Source organism: Mercenaria mercenaria, chromosome 10, assembly GCF_021730395.1.
Source record: "Mercenaria mercenaria strain notata chromosome 10, MADL_Memer_1, whole genome shotgun sequence".
Taxonomy (NCBI): Eukaryota; Metazoa; Mollusca; class Bivalvia; order Venerida; family Veneridae; genus Mercenaria; species Mercenaria mercenaria.
In genome coordinates, this window is record NC_069370.1 from 48237088 (window position 1) to 48263388 (window position 26301).

General features: G+C 33.9%; 2 protein-coding genes across 4 annotated transcripts; both read right to left on the reverse strand.

The window, feature by feature from the left end:
• On the reverse strand, positions 1-24747 carry LOC123561661 (cilia- and flagella-associated protein 410-like). 3 transcript variants are annotated; one of them, XR_006688482.2, is made up of 7 exons: positions 16907-17014; positions 11908-11973; positions 10743-10966; positions 7894-8089; positions 6863-6953; positions 2902-4509; positions 1-2386 (listed from the first exon to the last, which is right to left on the reverse strand). XR_006688482.2 is itself a non-coding variant. In XM_053553012.1 (6 exons), exons 2-6 carry the CDS (start codon positions 11934-11936, stop codon positions 4405-4407), a joined length of 645 nt encoding a protein of 214 aa, XP_053408987.1. In that variant the 5' UTR covers positions 11937-11973; positions 24618-24747; the 3' UTR covers positions 1-4404. The 3 variants fall into 3 exon arrangements, 2 of the variants coding, with proteins under 2 accessions (XP_053408987.1, XP_045210107.1); XM_053553012.1 differs by lacking the exon at positions 16907-17014 and adding an exon at positions 24618-24747 and having other exon boundaries at positions 1-4509; XM_045354172.2 differs by having other exon boundaries at positions 1-4509.
• On the reverse strand, positions 21582-24766 carry LOC123561660 (uncharacterized). Its single transcript, XM_053553013.1, has 3 exons — positions 24685-24766; positions 22918-23652; positions 21582-22175 (listed from the first exon to the last, which is right to left on the reverse strand). Exons 2-3 carry the CDS (start codon positions 23018-23020, stop codon positions 21682-21684), a joined length of 597 nt encoding a protein of 198 aa, XP_053408988.1. The 5' UTR covers positions 23021-23652; positions 24685-24766; the 3' UTR covers positions 21582-21681.
• Positions 24767-26301: the final 1535 nt, after the last annotated feature.

Consider the following 26301-nt stretch of genomic DNA (forward strand, 5'->3'; position numbering starts at 1 on the left):
AGACAGACAGATGCCAATACTATATCCCTCCACTTTTGGCACAAGATTATAAAAATTACTTTAACAATAAATTATACATGTGTATAGGAAAGAAAATAGTAACCATATCATCTATGAAAGCACTCATCAAAATGAGGTCGACTGATACTGCAATATTTTATTATGGACGGCTAATTGATTAATGAACATAAAAACAATAAGAAATATCTCTTAGATCTTGATAAATACACTGTAGAGGCATAAAAGAAACACAATACAATATATAATTGAACCGCACCATGAGAAAACCAACATAATGCATTTGCGACCAGCATGGATCCAGACCAGCCTGCGCATCCGCGCAGTCTGGTCAGGATCCATGCTGTTCACTAACGGTTTGAAAGTGAACAGCATGAATCCTGAGCAGACTGCACAGATGCGCAGGCTGGTCTAAATCCATGCTGGTCGCAAATGTACTGTGCTGGTTTTCTCATGGCGCAGCTCATATAATCCTGAATAACAAAGAGGCACTGTAAGCAGAGTTCACGCTGTTTCAAATAAAATATTGTATTATATCTGCATTAAATGCATGCATTATGAACACACAACATAATAAAATATAACTATGTTTGTATAAACAGTCCATTAGAACAGTTCTAACACTGCAATAAGAAAATAAGACTTTCAATCATTAGATAAAAAGAAATGCAGTAACAAACTAAACACATCATTCAGTAACCATCCTGTCATCACGTGTTACAGTAATACAGATCTGGATGTAAATAATGGTGTACAGAAAAAATACACTATACCTTGTGCAGAGGTGATAGGACCTTCATTATGTCAGGAAAAGTTGAAACTCAGAATCTTGAATTCCAAGGGATCAAGCATTTTATTCAAGATAACCAAAATTTGACTTAAATAGCTGGTGACAACATGGAACTGCCCCAGTCAACTGTGGCACTCCAACCACAACTGCCCGAGTCAGCTCTTGCACAGACCCATAGCTGCTCGAGTAAGCCCTGGGACTCAACTCATAGCTGCTCGAGCAAGCAGTGTTTCGTTGTAACCAAAATACTAACAAATTACAGATAATAATAACTTTGTAAATAAAAGCAATAAGAAGAACACTGAATTTAGTAACTGTATAAATTCCAAATACAAGTCACAAGAAAATGGCACTCTGTTTTTCAATACTAGAACAAAACTGTATTAATTAAAATCTTATATGAACCTTAATAACTACAGAAAAAAAAAATCAACAAAATGGTAAACATTTTTGATTTTTAACAATTTTAAATAAAATGAGACATTTGTTGCAACCAAACTCGTCATATTTTTAGAATACGTATTATACTTAACAAATAATTAAGGCCTTCAAGTGGTTTATCGCCTAATTTACCATGGTTCAGAGTTCAGATGTGTAGGAATAGAAATCAAAGCATTTGGACGATGAACTGTGGTAAAGTAGACGATAAATCACAAGAAGGCCTTGATTGTTTTCATTCTGACATGCTCATTGAAATATTTTAATAGATATTATGCTGGACTTCATTAACCAGAGGAGTAATGAACCGGACGTCATGCGGCAATTTCACGTCATAATGCTGCTTGCACTCTTACCAGTCCGCGCGTCAACTGTTGTTTATCGCAGAATATACAGAGCTTGATCTCCTTCTTTGTTTAACTGGAAATCAAATCGAGTCATGTTAGAATGTTCATCTAACTACCTTAGTATTTTTAACACTTGCATGTAACCAAGAAAAATACAATCACAACATGTGTATCAAACTACATATTTTCCTCCATTTAAAAAGAACACACTATACTAATATTAATAATAATTATGCGCTAAATAACATATTCAATAACAATGCATTAGAAACTCTAAGTACAGATTCCGATTAAAAAGTCTTTTGATTTTCTTCACAACTGAGTTCAAGCAAAGATGATATTAAATATACAGATATTATATTATACTCTCAAATGAACAAAAAATGAGATTTCGCTAAATCTTATGATAATCAAAGGAGACTTCATTTATCAATGAAGCTGTTTTCTTCACATACTGCTTTAAAAGCATCTTTGCGTTTAAGAAACTTATTAGGATGAAAATTAATTAAATGAGAAAATGGCAGGCTAATACTTTTTTTCCCCTATTTCTTTAGCTTAACTCAGCTTAAGCTTTAATAATGAAATACAATCAAACCTATACTAAGCAGCAAACCAAGAAAATCACAAAATTTGGCTGCTAGAGACAGATGGCTGTTTACTACAGGTATATAAGGCAAGTTCAACTGTAAAAAATGTAAAAATATATATAAGCAACTGCATGTTTATTAAAAATGCAGGAATAGAATTTTATTTTTAACCCCATTCTTACATAACAGAGGTCCACTACGGGTCCCTGGTATAACCTGGTTCCTCCTGTGGACAATGTCGAATCGAATCTGTGCCAGTTGAGAAATGTCTAACCCCAATACTGCAGCTTATCAAATGAATTTCACACAACTTCAATAGCTTGTTCTTAAATCAATTCCATCAAACTTTGTATAAACAACTACCCCTAAAATGATGGCAAATTGAGAGTGATGATTATTTACCCTTTGAAAAATTCTGTTTAAAACATTGCAGGTAAAATTCTGTGTTCTTGAAATGGACCTTTCAATGAAAAACATTTTAAACATAAATTAGAAGTAAACCAGTATCTTAAAAAGTTCATGAATGGTAAAGAGGTTACTCGGAATGTTCTCTTAAACCATATATAGTCAAACTCGTATTTAGCTGTCAGCTAAGGGAATCAGAACTTTGGTTGCTAATGAAAAGTGGTTGTTTAAGGCAGGCAGAATGTAGAACAAAAAGTAAATATGGGAAATTTGTTAACAGGCTGCATAATACAAGTGTCTGCTTAATACAGGTAACCTCTAAGGCAGCTTACACAGGTAACACACTTTATATCTGATGCACACTTATATGCTTAATATCACAGTAACATAAAATACAACATATTTGTTTGTTGAATAAAAGTGTAACAACAATTAATGTATCAAATAAAATTACAGGGTAAATTTACTGACTACCAGTACACATTCATCTGTCAAATAAACCAACTAACCTGGGAGGAAACATGTGACAATAAAAGAGATCTTTTGCAAAATAGTGTCAAATCATATTATAAATCTCAAAATAAATTCTTATTCTGCAGCAGTTTCAATTTTTTTTATTATTCACCATGTAACATTATGATGTTACACACCTAAAAAAGAGCACATATCTCTAGTAACAGACATTAGGTTTTCAAATATTCATTTGCTATATATTTTTGGAACATTCTAACACTTTTCACTAATTTTGTCATCATCACATTCTTCCATAAAACAAAATAAATACTGTAAAAGCAGAAATTTTCGCGAGGGTTTTTGCTATATTCGCGAGGCCCTACATCTCGCAAAAATTAACCCTCGCTAATATTCACTATTAGTATTAATATACTTCAAATTCAAGTATGATACCATTTTTACAATTTCACGAATATTTAACCTCACAAACATGGTCAAAATTTCAAATTCGCAAAATTTTGACCCAGCGAAAATATTTGCATTTACAGTATCCTATGCAGTATACTAGGTGCGAGCCTTTGAAAAATAATATAAGCCTCAGTCTGATGACATTGTATTTCTCAGGTTCACAATTTCTGCTAACACATTCTAATTCACATGATATTTATACACTGGTATAATGTCAGCAAGATGTGTAGTCAGAACTGTGAAAACTTTACTCAATAAAGGCATTATTTGTATGAGAATTCTGATCATGTGTAATCCCAAATTCATTATCATGCAAGCCCATCTACATAGCAAATTCAGACAGGTAATTTAGACCATTATTTTTATTGCATTATATCAGTCATATGTCTCAAGAGAAGTAGGGTGACATTTAATGGTAAGGCAGTTAAACATGGTAAAATGTTGAGAAAAAAGGCCATGATGTTAAACATTCAAAAGAATACAAAAAATAATAATGAAAGATATATAAATATTTTTCATGAGCATGAAGGTATTGGCAGGTAGTTACATGTATATCACACTTTACATTTTCTTTGTAAATATTTGGGAACAATAACTGACAGTACCAAGTAAAGATAACACAAAAGTTCTACAGTTCCTTCTTCAAAATCTCTACCATATCTTTTGCAAAGATCATCAACTTCCGAGTAAAAAAAACAACCTACCACACCTTCCTAGAACACTTACCATACTGTCAATCTCCACTCCAAGCCTTAACGTTAACAGTATTAATACACAACAAGGTCACATGTTAACAACAGAAGTACTGGAAAGATCAAGGCCATTACAGAGAGACCTTGACCTTGATAAATGCTTATCTGGTTAGACTTCGGATTATCTATCTCTGGCTACTATAATCTCATAAAGTTTCAATTCGCTTTCTTATTGCAGTTTCCACTATCTCTAGACTGTCTCTGTCAAGCTCTTTTACAAGAATCAACACAGCTTGTAACACATGGGCATTCTGAAATTCAGACGAAACCATGAAATAATAAAGACTTTAGGCTTATAATAATCTGTGTTAGCTAAAAGTGACAAATGTAATTCATTTGCTTTGCTTCCTAAAGGTGATTAATTCTATCAATTTTAATGGGATCATGGAGTTCATTCAATAAATGTGTAAGAGTTCTGCTTAAGCTGGTGCTAGGGGCATGAGAGGTATTGCACATTTTATTACCCCTCATGAACAGACTCAACCAAACCAAGTCTGCTATTATACTTTTTTGGTTGCATTCTATGCTTCCAATGGTTCTTTTTAAAGACTTTATCATTTACTTTAATTCATCTTGAACAGACTCAAGGCTCTGATTTGTTCCAAAGCTGAAAACAGACATGCTTTCTCCAGTTAAAGTAAGAATGTAACAAAATACTTCATACCAGAACCATGTTTAACATATCATCGGTAAAAATAGAAATTAGAATATGTAACAGAACAGTTATAGATTCTGTATTCCAACACAATCTTCAACATTTCCTACATAAACATAAAGGAAACAAGAAGCTGCGTTCAATAAACGCTTGATGCCCCTGGTGGCATCCTTGTCGATACAAAGCAACCTAAGTCCAAAACGAGGTCAAGTTCAAGGTCAAACTGAGGTAAGGTGATGTTTGAAGATGAGGAATGGTCACAGGTTACATCTGCATTAGTATCAAGTCATTCTAGTAAGGGGTATTGATGCTAGACGAAACGGTCCCATTTGGTTAATCAAGAGATGGCCCATACAAAGCAACCGAAGTCCAAAACGAGGTCAAGGTAAAGATCAAACTGAGGTAGGTGATGTTTGAAGATGAGGAATGGTCACAGGCTACATCTGTATTAGTATCAAGTCATTCTAGTAAGGGGTATTGATGCTCGACGAAACGGTCCCATTTGGTTAACCAAGAGATGGCCCATACAAAGCAACCTAAGTCCAAAACGAGGTCAAGGTCAAGATGAAACTGATGTTTGAAGATGAGGAATGGTCACAGGTTACATCTGCACAAAGAACTATAAAAATAAATAGATTGGCAACTTGAAAGGCATATAGAGCAAATCTCGCCAACCTCCCGTGAGAAAAAAACGAGATCTCGTTTACCGGAAGTGGCGCTTTCTCCATGCGCCACTTTGTATGCGAAAGCAATTATTCATCGGTAAAATAATTACCGTATGACCATGCTTCTTTCGAAGGCAAAAAAAACAAAACGTGTACTACGTGTTTTAAGACCATTTTACATTAAACTAATTTTGTTTTAGAAGCTAACATGTATTTCAAATGTAGTTTTAAAGGTACAACATGCTCGCCAATGTTTGTATTTAGTAAGATAACGCTGAATCACGCTCTGACACGAGCTCACGCGAGATTACAGCCAGTTGCCATTGTGTATTTTATACTTCTTTGCATCTGCATTAATATCAAGTCATTCTAGTAAGGGGTATTGATGCTAGACGAAATGGTCCCATTTGGTTAACCTCGTACGGACAGACGAACGGACGGACGGACGGACGCCCATACGATTCATGTATTAGGTGGTCATTCCACTGTTTGGAAACAATAGAATGACCACTTAAGGCACAAAAGAATTAAGCGGTTACAGAATGAATACAAAGGATTTCTATTGTCCTAGGCCACACCTCCTACCACCTAAGGCATCAGTAGATGCCGGGGGCATAAAAATATATATAATATTTTATCCTCTATGATTGTAACCTAGAGGAACTGCCTGTATTCCATTATATGTTGTAAGACTTGTATATATACAAACTATTTCTGTGCTAAATGGTAGTAAAACAACACTAAAAAAAAATCACATAATTATCATACATCATATGTTTCGATCTCCGTGAAATTATTCATGTGGGAACTTAATCATGTATAATTTAGCAGTGATGTCATAAAAATACGACATCACATATAAGATAATATCATAACACTGGGTCAAATAACAAAAACTTTGCATTTTTTATTGGATTTGATAATTCTATTCATAAATAGTTTGAGTTGTTAAGATTACTAAGTTATAAATACACTTTAAAATTTCTTAATGCTATGCTTTCCAAACAAAGTGTGCATTGTAACAGCTTATGGCCAGAATGCAATGTTGTTATTAAACACTTACTGCAAAATTTTTGAATGGATAAAATCAATAATAATGAATTTTTCCTGTAACTGATCAGTGAATTAACTATCGGCAAGTCATTCAGATGACAATAATTAAACTGATCGTGCTATGCACTCTTCTTGGATTATTACACATCTAAACTCCTTACTATATTTTATTTACTGATAGAATAAAGGCCCAAATATATTATATCTGAAATAAAATGTAAAAACTCTTACTCTTGTCCTTGTAGAATGAGTTGGTGCCGATTTTGGGGAACCAATTTTCTCTATGGGTAACGGTTTTAAACCAAGTTGTTCTCGGATTTTACTGAAAGAAAGGAAGTATTAGGTCTATAATGTAAAATTGCAATGAAAATAGTCCATCTGTTTAATATTTCATGGCCCTTCTAAGTGTGTAGCAGCTTACAGACATTAATATTTATCAATGACCATTTATGCCATTACAGATTTTAATTCTGCTTCTATAAGACTATATTAAAACATACTGATTACGTATCTAATATACATGAGGGATACTAAGAAACAATTTCAAGAAACTAAACTAATAGTAAAATAATATATGACAGAGGAGGGAGTGTCCCCATAAAATGGACCTGTAGGCCACTAAAATCAATTGGGAGCTTCCTCTAATTGTACTTAGACGTCTGTTACATTTAAAAGCCATCGATGTTATACTTTATGACTTAAGACATAAACCATTTGCAATCTCCTGGTCTCTTTAATCTTGTACTTTGATCTACTGACCTTAAAACCCAATAGTGATCTTCCAAAAGTGGTGTTGAGTTAAAGTTTGAAAGCTGTAGCCCACATGCTTTCTGACTTAGAAAACAGAAAATGTTGACTGTCAGACAATGCCATAACATAAAACATTCCTTTATAAAAACAGGTGTATCATATCATACAGTAACACCATACTTTGACATTATATAATTCTAATTGACTTAAAATTTTAAAATGTCTGTGAATTTTAGTTTTTCAGAAACATTTGTATGTATTAACCCTTAGCCTGCTGGCGGCAAGTGATTTTGCTTTTGCGATCAGTGCACTGTTCGCTATTCAGTCAGTAAATTTTCAGTGGACACCCCTTTGAATAATAAGTGATGCTGCCCAAATTGAATGATGGACCAGTCCATTTTAGAAATTAAGCAGGGTAAGGGTTGATTATATGGACTGATGCAACTGCAAAATCCATGATAGCAGTCCCTCATGAAAATTAATTTCACAGCATGTAGAAAAATAAATCATACTTTGTTTCTTCCCAGCTTAAAGTGACTGGATCTTTTGGTAATGCTTTTGCCTCTTTACTTTCTGCATCTCCAGCAGGGGTTGTCTCCCCATTGCTTACTGTTTTGTCTTCACTCTGTTCACTCCCTTGATCTGGATCAGGCAGTGAGAGTTCCTCCCCTTGATCTTTGGCAGCAGTTCTTTCCTCATCCTCTACAACTACATTAAATATCTACATTTAATATCAGGAAGTTGCTCAGAAGTGTATAGCAATTCACACACATAATGGCAATGACAAAAAAAGCTGTAACCAAAAACTAAGATTTATTAATGTGTCTGTCTAACAAAATTCTCATCCCAACAGGTTTGTCATATTCACTGATTTATTTCTTTCCCCATATATGGTGAGCATTATGCACTTTTCATTCTCAACAAGTTTCAGGCAATTTTGTGCCAGTGTTAGCCTATATTTGACGCTCTGAATTGAAATTTAAAGCAACATTAAAGAAATATTTGAAATGAATAAAAACAGTACAAAATGACTATGATCAATAAAGAATTCCTGCTCTGGTTGGATATTTAGAAATATACCTCAAGAAATAAACATTTCTCAAAATCTGGTAATTATTAGCTTCTAAATCTTACTTTTAAGGATGTATGAGCGAATTTTTTCTAACGTAAAGAATTTTTTCATACTCTGTGAGCTTGAAGAACATTTGTTTCCAAGACAAACAAGAGAAGAAAAAACATAGGTCACCGAACTCGTTTTAATTCTATAGGGCATTTTCTTCACCCACTGCTTAACCATTTCTGAAATTTTGTAAAATTAGAAAAATTGTGGTACTTTATAAAACATATAATATCCCACTTAATGTTATAGGGATTTTGGGTGTTACAGGTTAATATGAATACAAGGTGATGCCAGTATTATATTATAAGCATAAATGTCACTAACAATTCTCTTTCATTTTCACAGATTGACAAAATTACCCCACCCACTTTATTGTCAATGGAAAAAACGTATTTAGATCTACAAAAAAAATTCTGACGTTAAGATTTTCAAAATATTTTGCAGCTTTAATGACCAACAAAAATGCTTCAAAATGGAAAGAAAAAAAGTTGGGGTCACCATGCAACTAAGAGATTTATTAAGAAAAAACTGTTAAAAATTGGTGACTTTTGATATTTTTTGTTCTTTTTGTTTTAATATATGTTTTCTAGATAATATAATGTGCTATCTTGAAAACTTTTATTTCAATTATAGCTCATCATTATATGTATCATTCAGGAAAATTTCAAAACCAAACCTAGTCTACTTTAATAGATATTTGACATTACCTACCCCTACCCCATTGTAAATCTTACGTCGATTTTAAGCAAAGTCCAGCCAAAAATAAGGGTGAAAAATTATTTTTCGCAAAAAGTAGAATATATTTGCTTAAATGGTACATTATTAGCCATATTTTAATTATCTATTATTAATTTTTGGCAAAAATTCGGAGAAACATTTTTCAAAATGGCGGATATCCTGAAAAAAACGCTCGTACATCCTTAAGGAAACTTAAACTCTGTTCACAGTCTTTGCATACAAACTGGGAATTTGTAATTTTGTTACTTATCCAGTAAAATAGTTTTTATAAAATTGAAATGTCTAAAACAGTGCTATGGAACCCAGTATAAATCACATTCTAACATGATGCGACTTCTTTTAAGGCTAAAAACTGTGTTATTATTCAACAAATCATTTTTCTGAAGTCACAATTATTACGTCGGCATAGTGGCACACTTGGAAAAGAAATAAACAGAAATCAGGTAAATGTTTGATGGATACCGTCAAGTAGGTGGATAATAATCCTTGAAAATGTGTTAGAATCAAAATAATATATCTCAAACAATGATTTGCTCGTGAAAAAATCATTGTCATTCAGATGCGTATTATTATATCATTCAGTGTACATGTAGATCATGATCAGCCTGCACATCCATGCAGTCTGATCATGATCTGCACTGTTCGCTATTCAGCCAGTATCTTTTTGGTACTGGTAAGCACCCCTTTAAACAGTTAATGGTACTGTCCAAATAACAATATGGACAAGTTCATTATAGAAATTTAGCAGGGTAATGGTTACAGAGGTTTAGTTTCTTTCATGGACATTTCAAAGTCTATGCAAACCCTGTTAAATGAGTAAGTCTAGATTTATGCTGATTGAAATAAACATAAAAGGTCCATAATTATGTTCATCCACATACATTTATTAAGTAAATTTATTTATTCTATATATATATAAACAGGTAAGTATCATATTTGTCTAGTTTATTTTGCATTTAAAATCTATGATGCAAAACAACAGAAGCTGTTCAGTTTTTGCGTAATAAAATCCATTCTGTTCTATTCATGAAAAGGTAAGTTTGGTAAAAATACTGCTGCTTCCCACATCTTTAAAAATTATGCATGTACCACTTAACAGGTAGGGAAGAGCATTAACATAATAATGTTGCAAGCATAATAATTATTGTTTTGTAAAGTTCTGCAAGATATCCCCTTACAACATGTATCTAGCAATACAAAAATTATACAATCAATAGGAGCAAAACGTATTTTTGAGTCACACCATGAGAAAACCAACATAGTGCATTTGCAGCCAGCATAGATCCAGACCAGCCTGCACATCTGCGCAGTCTGGTCGGGATCCATGCTATTCACTTTCAAAGCCTATTGCAATTATAGAAACCGTTAGCGAACAGCATGAATCTTGACCAGACTTTGAAGATGCGCAGGCTTGTCTCCATCCATGCTGGTCGCAAATGCACTTTGTTGGTTTTCTCATGGTGCAGCTCAGATAATTATTAAAAACATTTACTTGAAACCTACCAACATTATCAAGTTTTTGCAGATGAGGTAAATTTCTTATCACTGTCAATCTGTAATTTTCTCTGTTTGCACATGGGTTATCTGCCAGCCACAATATACGCAACTTCTCCAATCCTTTCAGATAGCAAATATCTGTTAAGTTCTGTATTTTGTTGTTCCTTATATAGAGTTCCTGCAGATTTTCACACTCTTCAAAGTCTCTGAGTGTTGTTATGTCATTTACACTGAAATACACATTATACTTCCAATATTATCATTTTCAGTAAGTTGTTATCCAGCTTGAAAGTGACACCTCCATACATAATAAAATGTCATTGTGAATCTATGTCAAATTTTTTAAAATTTCTAATTGTATATCTACATATGTAAGTCAAATTTTCAAGATTTAAGATGTACATTTATTTTTGGAATTTAAGAGAAACTTAATTTTCTTAGTAGAAGATAAGAAGATGATTCTAAGAGTCCTTTGTAGTATTTAGTTATGAAAAGAAACACACATTCTGCTGATGTTTAGAAAAAGTCTCAAAACTGTATTATAATAATTTAACTCTGAAGTTAATTTGAAGGCAAGTCTCTTTAAATGCGGAGGAAGACATCTGCTAGCCAACGGTCAATTTGCAGTGACATTCACCAACACAGCTATTTGCTTCAATTTCATGAAAGTGGCACAAACTTTTTTACATGGCTCTTAAAATTTGGCCTTTTCTCTAAACAGACTAGAATTTTAATTATGTTTCTATTGCACAGTAAGTGGCTCCATGAAAGTCCATCCCAGGCTAGCCTTCTGAAATTATTTCGCTTAATTTTCACTGGCATCAAAGAAAGATAAATCAAATTGATAAATAATATAAAATTGCTCTTCTTTCTGATAACTTAGGAACAATTTGTGGAACACTTTGGTAGTTCATAGAACTCCCACACAGGACACAAAATTTTGGCTAATCTGAAGCATTAATTGATAAGAGAACTGAATCTATTTTAAAACAACAATAGTGTTTACATAATTATACTATCATCTAAAAAGAAAATTGATAAATAGAGAATTATGTTAATGCTCAATCTTTCTACTTTACAGTATGGTTATCCTTCAGTAGTACCTGGTAGTAAAACTATCCATCTGCAATGTAGAGAAAAATCATATTGCTTAGTATGTCCCTAATCTTACCTGACACTACAGATTTCTAGATTTGGCATCTGCCGTACAATGCTGATATCATCTATCTCTGATCCCCTGAAATAAATATTCTTGAAGTTAAAGACTGTTTAAATACTGTCAAGATGCACTTTTAATTCAATTGTAAAAAACAGCAGAAATCAATGCCACAGAGCTTTAATTCATTGTACATTAACTCCTTTACAGAAGTTTCAAGTACATGTACTTTCACAAATATCTTAATGCATTTATGTCTTTAAACAAGCAAGAGACTCATTAGTTTGAATTTAGCAAGTCTTGTAAGGGGTCAGGGTTAGTAAATGCCAACATTTATTAATATTTGCCTGGCCAGCAGAAAAATTTACTAGCAAATATTGGGAATTACCAGCTTAAAACTAAGGTCTCAAAAGCAACTGTTGACAGTATTGCAATAGCTCTGGTAAGATTCATCAAGGTGAGCTAAAAATTATACACATCAGTAGCTAGTTTTTGTGCTATCACAAACAGTTGTTTTTTATAATAGGTTATCAAGAGAAAACAGTACAGGAGGTAAACATCTCATGTCAGTATTGCTCAGAGGTTGGGAAGGCCATGTGGGATGCATTTCAAAACTAGCATTCCGGGAATGACAATTATTACATAGAAAATATACTGTACACAATGACCACAATTTATCATACAAGAGCACCGTCTATGGGTGCCATGGCTCTTAGAACTGCAAGTGCAGGACAGTATGTAAGAAAAGAGTTACAGTTCAGAACTTCTAAGTACGAAAAGGGCCACAATTCTAACAAAATGCAAGTTAGTGTTATTGGTTCTTAATCTACACGGTCAACTAATAATGATAAACAAGAATGCAAAGTTTCAAAGATGTACCTCTTATAGATTTTGAGAATAGGTGGAATACCAAGAAATGCAGATTTTGAGAATAGGTGGATTACCAAGAAACTCAAATTTTCTAAGTATAAAAAGGGCCATAATTTTGACAAATTGCATATCAAAGTTATGGTTTTTGGCCTACACAGTCACCTAATGATTACTGGTACCGTTGATAAACTCAGACAGAAAATGAGGTTTTTTACCAGTAACTTTTTTATTTCTGCAGATTGTTATCAATGGTTGGTATCAAAATAAAGCTTAACATTTGCTGAAAAATTGACATAATTTAAATTTATACTTAGTAAGCAAACTCACATGAAGTGAGGCCTTTATAGGGGTATGTAAAATGGGGCCTGCACCAACATTGACTGATGATAATTGATAAATTCAACGACTTTGTCTGCATTTAAAAAAAAATTCTCCATTGAATTATATTGAAACTTTCCAAAAAATGCTGCAACAGTCATTCCCGATCAAGTTATGAAAAGTGACCCAATATGTCAGGTCTTCATGTGTTGACAGTGAGCATGTGCAAAAAAACATCCTCTTCCCCAGTAATTTTGGGTAAATATTTTGTTGGAAACAGACTGATTCGGACCGTGGCTGATTCGGACCATGGCTGATTCGGACCAAATATTTTGGTTGATTCGGACCACATACTTTGAATAAAAGTAGATAATGACCATATATTTTGGCTGATTCAGACCACAAACTTTTATTTAACAGTCAATAATGACCATAAATTTTGGATGAGTCAGCAATTTTCAGAAAATAATGTTGATTATAGCTTATATAGAGGTTTAACTTGAAGTAAAGACATAAAATATACACCATACAAACAGGTAAGAAGTTTTGACAAACTAAAATGCATCATTTATGCATTTAAATAAGGACTTTAATTGTTCTTTGCATCAGACATTAAACTTAATACTCATAGATATCATTTTAACACATGACATTAGTGTCAGGAAAAGTTAAACAATTTGGGCCGAATAAGCCAAGTAAATTTGGTCCGAATCAGCCATGGTCCGAGTCAGACACCTTATGTACCAGTCACTTTATGTACCAGACACTTTATGTACCACTTTGACACTTAGTGTACCACCTATATATTATAGAACAGAACAGAAGTTTATTTACAGAAAGACTTGAACATTAAACGTTCATCGTCATATATATACATTACAAACATGCATGATTATAGCGGAAGGTTAAAATATATATTTTATGGAAATAATATGAACACAAATATACACATACAATAAATCTGAATATTGATATGTTTTATGTAATTTATTCATTTACTGATATTTTGTTAATTAATTCTATTAATTAAGACGGTTTTTTATAATTTCGTGTAACAGCTCATTCTTAAAAAATTACTTATAATTTAACTCAACATATAATAGAATCTGTTAATAAAAAACATGAGAGGTAAAAAATCATTCTTAAATCCTGTATGATGAGATTAGTCATACATATTGACTTCAATTATATCTTATCTTTGTCAAGCAATCACCGGTGCATAACACATATCAGCAACGAGATTTTCCATAATACATTATTATAGGTCGATATCTTTCAACTTGCGCACCCCCTTGACCCTGAATTTTCATTTGTTTAGTTCAGACCTATTGATAGGTAATTTTTTAACGGTAATTTTAATGCATGTGCTTTTCCTGAGATTAAGTAGCATAAAATGATGAGATTTTCAACATAATTATACTTTAATACGTTAAGTATGTAGAAATTTTGATCAACGCGTCTTTTCAAAATAACTGTAATCATAGTTTGAAAATGTTCAACATATCAAAAATTCCCTTTTATCAAAATAGGACGGTCCGTATAACACAGGTCAACGGGTAAAGTGCACAATTTGAAAGTAATCTGCCCATACATTACTAGGTTATCAACAAAATGCATACTTAAGTGCAGAAAGGACGCAAAAATCGACAAGATGGTGCGTTTTCTCTTTTGATTTCATATTTATTTATCCGTAAAATATGGACAATATGGTTGCTCTGATTTCATTTTTCATATTCCCCTTACCAGAGTTGAAATGCAATTATAAATGACCCTTATTGCAGTTAAATAGTAACTGTAATCATAATTTCAGTAATGAGAGGCTTGAGTAATTCTTACCGAAATAGAAAATGCAAGAATTACTACCGACCATCAACATGGAGACACGTAAAATAAACTCCCACATACGATATATTATACAGTAATTGTATCTCATTGTGTAGCACTGTCACTATGTGATAATTACCTGTGAAAACAACTTTGATTTAATCAGCTTAAGTCCATAGAATGTTGTTAGCATTCCTATGTGCATATAAATTACCTTATTAATTATGACAATTAACATTTAAATTTAGTAAAAAAACATTTCAAGTAACATAAAATAAAACATTTTCATCAAATCAAAACAAAAATGATCATCTACTATATATCATCTACTATCATCATGTTTCAAATAAATTAAGAACATACAGAAATTTTAAATTTGCATACGAAACAGAACAGTATGTTAAAATGTTAATGCCATATAAACACAGATCAGCACTTTCGAAATTTCGTTGTGGGGTCGCACCAATTAAGTTGGAAACGGGTCGATACGAGGGTCTTTCTATAAATGACAGGATCTGTCCAGTCTGCAGAAATGGAGTAGAAAATGAAATTCACGTTCTTTTACATTGTCCGGCTTATATGGACATTAGAAATGAACTGTATGATAAAGCAACATGCATATGTAATGGGTTTCCAAATTTATCAGATGAGCAAAAATTGTCTTTTATTCTATCTAGTAATGATATTGCCAAGACCGCTGCAAAATCCTGCTACTCAATATTAAATTATAGAAAAAAATGTTTGTATCACTGTCAATAATCATGGTGTTGGATCTGTCTAAATTAAGCAGAAATTGATTATACGGGCTTTGTGGTATAGGGGAGGCAACTGTGTTGATGGTGGTAGCCCTTACGTCGCACAAGCTTCTGTTTTTCTGTTTAGCTTGGAAAGATCCAATAGCAAATGATTAATACATCATTGTGTACCTTTAGAGTAAACTGTTCAATTGTATTACATGTATTCCTTAATAAATTTACATACGGTATGACTCTAAGGAACAAATACAACTACAATGTTGGTATACTTGTTGTTTCAGATGGTATATTCTTACCCTTCTTTTAAGTTCATATGAATTTTAGTGTATAAAGATGTAAACTACCTCTTTTACAGATATATTTAAGTGAAAGTTTTTATCGTTGTTCAGATTATCACTGCTAACCAATTCACCCTTGATCTGATCATGGATGATATCTGCTTTTTTAAGGCATTTTTTATAATGCGCATATAGTGCCACGGGTTTCAAATTTCAGTTTCTTAATAGTACTTAATTTATGGCAGTTTTTTTAATATAAAGGTTAGCGGAGGTAATCTGACTTTTATGCAATGTAATTAGTATATGAATGTAATGTTTTTGTGTCTCTTATAATTCATTTATTGAACGACCAATAACACGTTAGATACATTCGCTTTTTATTATGTCAATTGTGAAAACTGTAACATGTATATTGGATGAGACGTAAATAAACTATATATATATATCATATATGTGGTACATAAGGTGTCCAAAGTGGTACATAAATAAAGTGTCTGGTACATAAAGTGACACATTCGGTCAACTTTATCATCTGTTCAAGATTATCATCAGTACCAGTTGAAAAGTTTCAAAACTGTAGCTCTTAAAGTTTTTGAGAAACGGTGGACCTAAACAAAAATTTCACCCAACAACAGCAATCAAGAGATGACAATATCTCGTAGATTTTTTTTTTTAAAAATCAGATGAGCTAATAAAAACTTGCAATGGACAAATAATTGCCAATTAAACTGCAGATCATTAATTTGGCATCATTTATCACTTGCCGAAATGCATTGCATGGTAATTGTTGCAGGATGTTGAAAAATAGAGTAACACTAGTCAACAGCAAAGGCCAACATGCCAAGCCGCAAAAAACATCCGAAAATCACATATCCGAATATCATTTAAAATTACCGATGTTTGTTTTAAAAGTTAAGAATCAAATTGAAGTTTTACTCTCATATATTAAATTCAATGTAAAAGTAGTACCAGCAGTTGAGTTTTCGAACACTTTCGAGGTCAGGGGCACGCGTACGGGCTAAAACAATCGGGCCTGTCAAACTATTCAATGTTTCCATTTTGCCGGAAGTTTACAGTGCTAACAAAACCCGTTCCATCACGTGCTGTCCGGTTCACAGATCAATGTCCAAAGTTTGCACGTGCAATCTATGGCTCAGTATTTTTGTCATTTGCGTTTGAACATCTATATTACACTTATCTATCCGGCAACCTCAAGTTTTAACCTTTTTATATTGATCACCAAAGTTATTTTTAGTTTCTTCCACTCTAAATTTTTATCACTACAGTAGGCCTATATTCTTTCTCTTTTTGATTTCGAAATCTAAGAGATTTTTAAAGATTTATTTGATCTCATGACCCGATAGCGCAATAGAGAATACAAACATACTTCTGTCTGAAAGTGATACCTTGCCGGTTTGTAGCATATTTAGCTTTGGTAAATTCAATCTTGTAGAGAAAAATCATTGGAAGCAAAGAACTTTACCAGACAAAAAAAAGTACAGTCGATGTGATAATAAACCTACCATCGTATTTATAGTGAAAATTGTTTATTAAGTTATAAAATAACAAATAGATCTATAACATTGTGCAAATGATATTCTGACATGGCCCACTCACTAAATTCGCAAAGAGAGAAAAAAAGAATCCAATCAAAGACAGGAACTACCCATGCTGACAGCGTAACCAAGTTAAACATGTATAGGCAGTGTAGGTCTACTGAATGAGCAATTCTCTTCGGTCTTCAACAAGAATGCCTACTGCATCCATAACCGACATTGGACCAAGTCCCCATCCATCAGTGAACCACATCAGTCACCATTTAAGGTGTACGGAAACTACTTGCTAATATAAAAGCAAGCAGAGCCGCGGGTCCAGACCAGATACCAGGACGGCTGTTGAAAGAACTCCCAAGTGAGTTGGCTCCTCTGCTAACATTATTTTTTCAGGCCTCTTTGGACCAAAGTGTTATCCCAGATGATTGGAAGTCAGCAAGTGTGGTACCAAAGATAGAAACAAGCTGGAGAACTATCGACCCGTCTCCCTGACAGCTATCGTATGTAAGACACTGGAACACATAGTCAGCAGCGCAATCATGAGCCACACGGATTACAACTCAGTTTTAACAGATGCTCAGCATGGCTTCAAGAAACGAAGATCCTGTGAGACACAGTTGCTTCTTACGATACAAGACCTGGCCAGCACCAGCGACTCCATGGGACAGACTTATGTGACTCTGCTGGATTTTTTAAAGGCCTTTGACGAGGGCTTCTTCATAAACTAGAGTTCTATGGTGTGAGAGGGAAACTACGTAGTTGGATCAACAGCTTTCTGGGAAAACGTACTCAACTTGTGAACCTGGGTGGCACTACTTCGGATACAGCCCCAGTCCAGTCCGGTGTTCCCCAAGGAAGTGTTCTTGGTCCTCTGATGTTCCTTCTTTTCATTAATGACCTACCTAATTACATCGCCGCAGTATCAACAGCTAGATTATTCACTGATGACTGTGTGCTCTACTATTGGATTTAGTCAGTGGAAGATGCACAATCACTGCAATAGGATCTGAATGCGCTACAGCAATGTGAAAAGGACTGGCTGATGGAATTTCGCCCTCAGAATTGCCAAATAATACACTTCACCAACAGACGGAAACCTGTCAGAAATCAATTACCATCTATGACCACATATTAGAAGTAAACTATGCGAAGTATATGCATCAACATTCATAAGACTCTCAACTGGAGTGGTATCATCATATTAACATTATAACTAAGAAAGCAAACAATACCAGATCACTTATTCAGAGAAATTTGCATCAGTGCCCAAAGAAATCAAAAGATCTTTGTTATACTACCCTGGTGAGACTACTTAGAGATAGTGCAGCGAAGGTCAGCACGGATGGTCTTCTCTGACCACAGACGAACCAGCAGCGTCACACCTATGCTACATCATCTTCAGTGGCCTTCACTCATGGAACGTAGAGCACAGGCAAATGTCACCATGGTGTAAGGGTTGTCTATGAATTAGTGGATGTGCCAACTACACACCTCATCCCATTGACCACAGTCAGTGGTCATGACTTGAGATTTCTGGTGCCTTTTGCCCGGATCCTGAACTACCAGAAGTCGTTTTCACCAGATACCATCAGGTTATGGAACAGCCTTTCCCAAACAGTGATAAACTACCCCTCATTTGACAGCTCATGGAGGGAAGTGCAGTCTGTAGAGCTTCGCTAAACTCGTACTGGATGTTTTTATATGCACTGTAACTAAAATAGTATATTTTAACAAGTTTTGCACCTGTAAACATTTCTTACACCACGCAAGCACCAGTACAAGTATATGCCAGATGATTAGTATCTGTACTATAAAGAAGAAGAGAAGAAGAAGAGAGATGTTGGAAACATTATTGGACCCATATGACGTCAACTATAATCCATATCGGTCCTATACATAATTGATTGTTTGCTAGGTAGAGTAAAATACTTTTTATTATTAGGAGTTGGAAGTTCGATCTTCGGATAAAGCGAATGTACTTGGTGGTTATTTAGTGAGTCTGAAGTGAAATATGGCCTCTACCGAGAAATTTTGACCTACCGGGTTAGAGACCATCCATTGTTTTCCCATAGACTTCCATTATAACATTATGGTGTGTACGGTCTTCCATAAATCGAAACATGTATATCTAATTACATAGTTTTCAAAAACGATCTTAGTTCGACGAAAAACATATGAATAGAGACACTTTATTTAAGTATTTTTCGTGTGAATGAGATGACCTCCTGTTTACATCGTTGGCATGGCGGGAGAAAAACGTTTGATAAGAAAATTCAATACACATACAATTTAGCAAATTTTGTCAAAATGTATAATCAAATATTGTAAATGCAGCAAAAAATATTCAATTTTGAAAAAAAGCACTGCTAAGGTTTGTTTTCATGACTGACCAATCAGATCGGAGAAGCATTACCTTGTTCTCAGATTAGAACTGATACAGAATCCACAAACCTTTCACGGCTGATTAATGTTGGGAAATTGCTAATTACTGGTACAGAATCCACAAACCCTCCACTGCTGATTCATATTGGGAAATTATTAATTACTGGTACAGAATCACAAACCCTCCACGCCTGATTCATATAGGGGGAAATTGTCAGTTACTGGTACAGAATCTAGAAATCATCCACACTTAATTCATATAGGGAAATTCTCAGTTACTGGTACAGAATCCACCACCCCACTCACCCAACACACGTCTGACTGATGTGAGGAAACCGTTACAGTTACCGGTAAAACATGCACAAAACCCCCACGTCTGATTAATATGGGGAAATTATATCTGTTAATGATACAAAAAAAATCCACAACCTTCTACGTCTGATTCATATAGGGAAAATGTCTGGTACAGAATCCACACGTCGTCCACGTCCGATTCCTATCGGATATTGTCAGTTACTGGTACAAAATCCCCAAATCTTCCACGTCTGATTCATATGGGGAAATTGCTAGTTACTAAGTACAAAATTCATAAACCCTCCACGGCAGATTCATATGGGGATTTTTTTTTTGTTATTACTGGTACAAAATCCACAAATCCTCAACGTTTGAGTCATATGGGGAAATTGTCAGTTAATGGTACAGAATCCACAAACCCCTACGTCTGAATATACTGTTGAAATCGCCACAAAACCGCTCAGATTTTACCTGTAGTGTTTATGGCCTGAAAAAAACAAACTTTTAAAGGCTGCCACATTTTTTGTTATCAGAATAAAATACATAAATTTCTTGTTAAATTATATTTTTCAGTAATAATTTTATCATCTAATATTTGTCAAAGGTTTGAATACTGATTAACATAAAAGGGAGTTCTATCGATTACATTATTCCTGATTACCTCCCTTTATGGTTCTATAGTTTTATAATTTCATGTACATTACTGAAAGTTGCTTTTCTGACTATGTGGTTATGCATACCATCTATTTCGATCGTTGTTTCAACTGTTTTGACAATTTTTAAGCCTTATTGGACTTTAACACTAGTCTCTATAGATGTTATAAATATGTAAAAGTTTAAACTGTTTATTATGTGCGCTTTCAAAATATATTTTCGGGCAGTTTTTGCTTAAAAATCTACATATGACTTGCTAAGATTCTTTTTGGAAAATCTCAGTTTGATAACCTCTAGAATTTTGAAAAGTGTTACATTCAATGCGTTACCAGATTGCAGCATACGATTGATATGAAACGACCGTAAGTTGCCTTTACCACTGTTCGTGGATTATGTAGTGGTTCAAACTTGCTCTGACAATATCCCCATATGAATCAGACGTGAAGGGTCTGTAGATTTTGTACCAGTAACTGACAATATCCTCATATGAATCAGACCTGGAGGATTTGTGGATTTTGTACCAGTAACGACAATTTCCCCATATGAATTAGACGTGGAGGGTTTGTGGATTCTGTATCAGATATGACAATTTCCCTGTATGAATCAGACGGGGAGGAATGTGGATTTTCTGTACCAGTAACTGATAATTTCCTAATATGAATCAGACGTGGAGGTTTTGTGCATGTTTTACCAGTAACTATTTCCTAAACAAAGCCATTCTTCTTTTTTGTCTGTTTCTAATAAAATAACAAGACTTGTTACTTTACAAACTGTTATTTCAAAGTCACGAGACATGAGTAACAAAAATATCCAAATAATCTTAACATACATATCTGATTTGTTGACAATAGAAAGTAAACGTCAATTTAACAATTTGACAATGTGATTAAAAGAAAATTGATCTAGCATGCAATATTCCTTTTCAGCTATGACCAAGTCAACAAAGTTAATCCAGTCTTTTCTAACTCTCCTCCGTTTTCCATTTCCAGAAACACTGAATCTTGACCAGTCAGCATGTACGTAGACTCGAGTATCGGAACTACATTTTTGAACGCCGGTGATGTTATCTTTCACAGACTCCTCATAACCTCGTTTCCGCTTTCCAAGTGTAACATTTGTGTCACTTGTAGACATTCTTGGCTGGGCGGTGGCAACAAATTTTCTAATCTGGACTGGATCTTGCCTTTTGAAGCCACACAACTCTGGCTCGGGTTGACTGGTGTGATTATTGAGCCAGTCTGTAACACGTGCACACTTTCCTCTTTTCCTATGTGTAGAATCGTGTAGATGTGGAAGCTCATTCAATGCAAGGATCAAGTTGAGGAGTTTGGCCCTAGTCATACGATTCAGCTTGTCTGAAAAGTTAATGTGAAAATTTTCATTCAAATGTAACCACACATAATTAGTATTATAACAAGAATGTACGGTGTAGTACTGCACACATATTAATACACCGAGAAAAAATCTAACCAGCTATCGCAGATTTAGCAATATATTTTCAAAGATTTTCAGAATTCGAAAGGAAAATGATTGAACTTCATAGCATACAAAAAAAACTGTAAAATATAGTGAATTATCTATATCATTAATCGTTTGCGACGTTTGTAAGATATCCCAGCACGACATTCTTCTATCGAACTGATTCTTTATATAGCGTTGAAAATACGCGGGTTACAAAGTAGTGCCTTCGAGCGCCTTTTTTGGTAGTTTTTAGACTGTAAATGTGCTAATGCAAACCCAAATAAAAACTTCCAACAGATATATTTATATAATTTAAATTAAAACATTTAATAATGAATAAGTTAAGTTATTTTATCCTTATACTAGGCTAGATTCAATGTTGATAGAAAAATAAAACACATTCATTTTTAGACAGTTTTTGTTGTCCATCAACAGAAATTTCAAGCTTATTTTACAAATGGTTGGTTAGAAGTTTTATGTACATACAAATAGCAAACTATTGCAAAATAATGAAAAACCTTTGAACACATTTTCGAGTTGCGTTTTGTTTACTGTTAAGCTACTGGGTCGCTGACGCATTTCTTAACTAAATTTAAGGTTAAGAAATATTATTCAGTAAATTTTAATGTGACTTACTTCTATATATGTGCAGTATGGTGTATGCTTCCTCTATCAACTTGTCAACACTAGTAACTAATTCATAGTGGAATCTTCCAGCCTCATATACAATCTTTTCCATGTCCGAAAATGTATGCGAGGAGGCAATGTATGCAAAATTCTTGCAAATGATAATTGTGTGATTTTAAGATAGATCTACTTAATTCATAAAAATCGAAAGAAATGATAGACTGCCTGAAAGCCCTGAGTTCAACAAAGACAGTCAATAAAATAACAAAATGTTAATACTAACACGCAATGTGAAAGGAATGATCTGGATAAAATGTGGATAAAATGGATCTATATGCCTGAGTGATTTTTTTTAAAGATTACTACAATTAAAAGTTACGTTTCAGCTTGCCCATTTTGGCATTTGCAAACTTTTCAGCCCTTATCTGAAGGTCAAGGAGGTCTGATGCTGTTGACATATAATAATATTCATTGATCTCAAACTCGCCCTTGACCTTATGTCTTGGTTGTTCATGCAAACATGACTTTTCCTTGAATTTGATGTCGTCTGCTGCTGCTGCACGGCTGACGATGACTTGACACTTTTGGATGACTTAGAGAACACGGGATCGATAATAACTTCAGTGGTATTTGGATTTTTATCCCGTACTTCTAACTTATCATCGTCATCTGAAGCTAGAAGACTGTCAGAATTTTCGTAGTCAAGCTCCGTACCAGAAAGTTGTGAGCAGCCCAAAAGAGCAGCTGAAATTACGTAATTTTAAAACTAAAGCACTTAGTATCTAACGAACAGACGAGCGAGAAAAACCTCATGTTTAAGATTTTGTGTTCAACCTTTTAGGAATCATTTACCATTCGGTACTAAAACATTTTGATAAATATATTAGAATCTGTATCATTAATATGTAAATACTTGTTGTTGTTGTTGTATATTCTAGAAATAATATCCATTTTCTTCCTTGTGTGAAAATATACTAGTAATAATATTTGGATATAGAAAAAAAGATGATTCGCCAACAGCAAAAAACCTAGTACTGATTTTTTTTTCAAAATGTACATTTATCAATGCAAAATGTTTAACTATTCTCCAACAGTAATATGAGCCAAAAGTTACATATTATCCATAGAAACGGCAACACTCAATAAAAATATCGAAATTTTTTAAAACACTTGGAAATCTATGAAGAAACTTATGACAAAGCTAAGCTGATAAAGACAGGAAGCAAAGGTAAAATAATCTCAAATAGATAACAAATTAATTCACATACGAGGAGTAAGAGCCATAAAGGGAAATAATATAAAACAATTGACTCAATAATTTTTTTAATTATGTAAATCAATATTCAAACCCTTGACAAATATCAGAGAAAACAATATACATGTAGATCTATAATGTAGACCAGAAATAGGATTTCACGAGAAATTGCTGTATTTCTTGTTCATAACAAAAAATGTGGCAGCCACTTAATAAAAAAAATTATTGTTATGCCCAATACAATTCTGAGGATTTTTTTTCAAAATTAGAGTTTTTAGTCAAATGAAAGTTTTCTAATTGTCAGAGTTCTGATTCAGACAAAATAACACTTGTGACTTATTTTCGTTTTTTTTGACAAGTGAAATGAAATCTCTCTCTCTCTCTCTCTTTTCCACAGTAAAGTACGAATTTCAAACGTGTCTCGACACGAACATTGTTACATAGATATACGTACCCTCATCATTATCTGTATCGGGTGTGTTGGATTTTTGTGTTTTTGTCATAATGGATAATTCGTTTACGTAAAAATAATGCTGCTGTCTTTTTTTTCCGTTTGCCGAATGCGTGATCTTTGTTACTATGGACAATATAGCCCCACTTGACGTTAACGACAACATCAGTGACGTTTTCCGTCAACTGTGTAATGGCGTAACTGACGTCTTTTATGACACATCTTCGACGTTGGTATACATTCTTGCATAAAACCTTTGTTTTTTGCCGATTTTGGGCATGCACAAACAGGGAAAAAACGTGTACAAACAAGGAGATTCTCGTGAGCACGCGCTGTTGGTGAACGTTTTGAATATGCTGTTGTGGGTCCAACGTAAGCAAATTATGGATCCCGAATCAATTTTGGCCGAAGTCGAAAGGTCCGAGATTTATGAAATCTTTTCATCTGCATATTTATTAAAAATATCATTTTTCAACCTAACTTTACTTTAACTTGTAATAAGCGCTACCTCTCTTGATACGCGACTGAATTGACGTTCCTTATTATTGTATTATTACGCGTATTAGACTCAAAGTAAGTTTACACGCCGCGATTTAATCCCTGAAAATGATAGGCAAACAACAATTTACAAAAATACAATTTCGTTTTCCAAATTAATTTGAGTCGAGAAAGTTGACATGCTAACTTTAAATCTTACACTAAAACTTTTAAAAAAATGTTTGTGTCTACTTTACACATCTATGCAGTCTACTGATGCAGTGATGGTGTGTAATGTAAAGCATAAACATGACGAAGCGTAAAGTTTGAAGGATTTTTCCACAGTTAATGAACATTTGATGAACAGAAGGTATTTATTATGTATTTTTCAATTTATTTGTAGATCTCACCAACCATGTTTGAGTTTATAAATCCAATCTAAGTTGATTATATCGATGTTGGAAAAATTCAAATTTTTGTGTTTATGAAACTTTATCAAACTTTGATCGCGATGGGGTGGGGTGCAAAGCAAAATTTTCTAGTTATAGGCCTAGAGATTTCATTCTTAACGACATGAAGAATATAGGTATTGATACCAGTTTCTATTAAACGATAATATTTACATTTAAAAAGCGTAAGGGGCAGACTATTAATTTAAACCAAGCAGAATTGTGTTCTGTCGGCACCTCACCTGCAAATTGTGTAAAGACACGATGCCGTGTAGGGTTATGAATATGCCCTTTTCTCATAATTCCGAGCCTCTAAAGCTAAAGTTCCTACCGATATATCGGAAAAAGGGGAAGTCATGCTTATTTTACATATATTTAATATTAAAGAAATTACCACAACAAGAATGTCCGTTCGACATGTATAAAATACGCACTGTTTCTGTATGCCCTGGAAATGCATAAATAAAACATGTGTCCGTAACAACCTGAAACGGCCGACTTCGATCGGCTAATGTCAGCTGGATAGTCTTGTTTTTTCGATATTTCCAGCACTTAAGTTGTGTTTTATGCAAGAATAGCGATAACACACGTTTGTTTCGTGAAACAACATCTGCAGAATCCCGCGGGCTATGTTGGTGCTCTCGCCCTACGGGCTCGTGCACCAACCAATCCCTTGGGATTCTGCAGATGTTGTTACACAAAAAAAACGTGCGTTAACCCTACATTCACTTTAAAACTCATTTCAGTGCGAAAATATATAC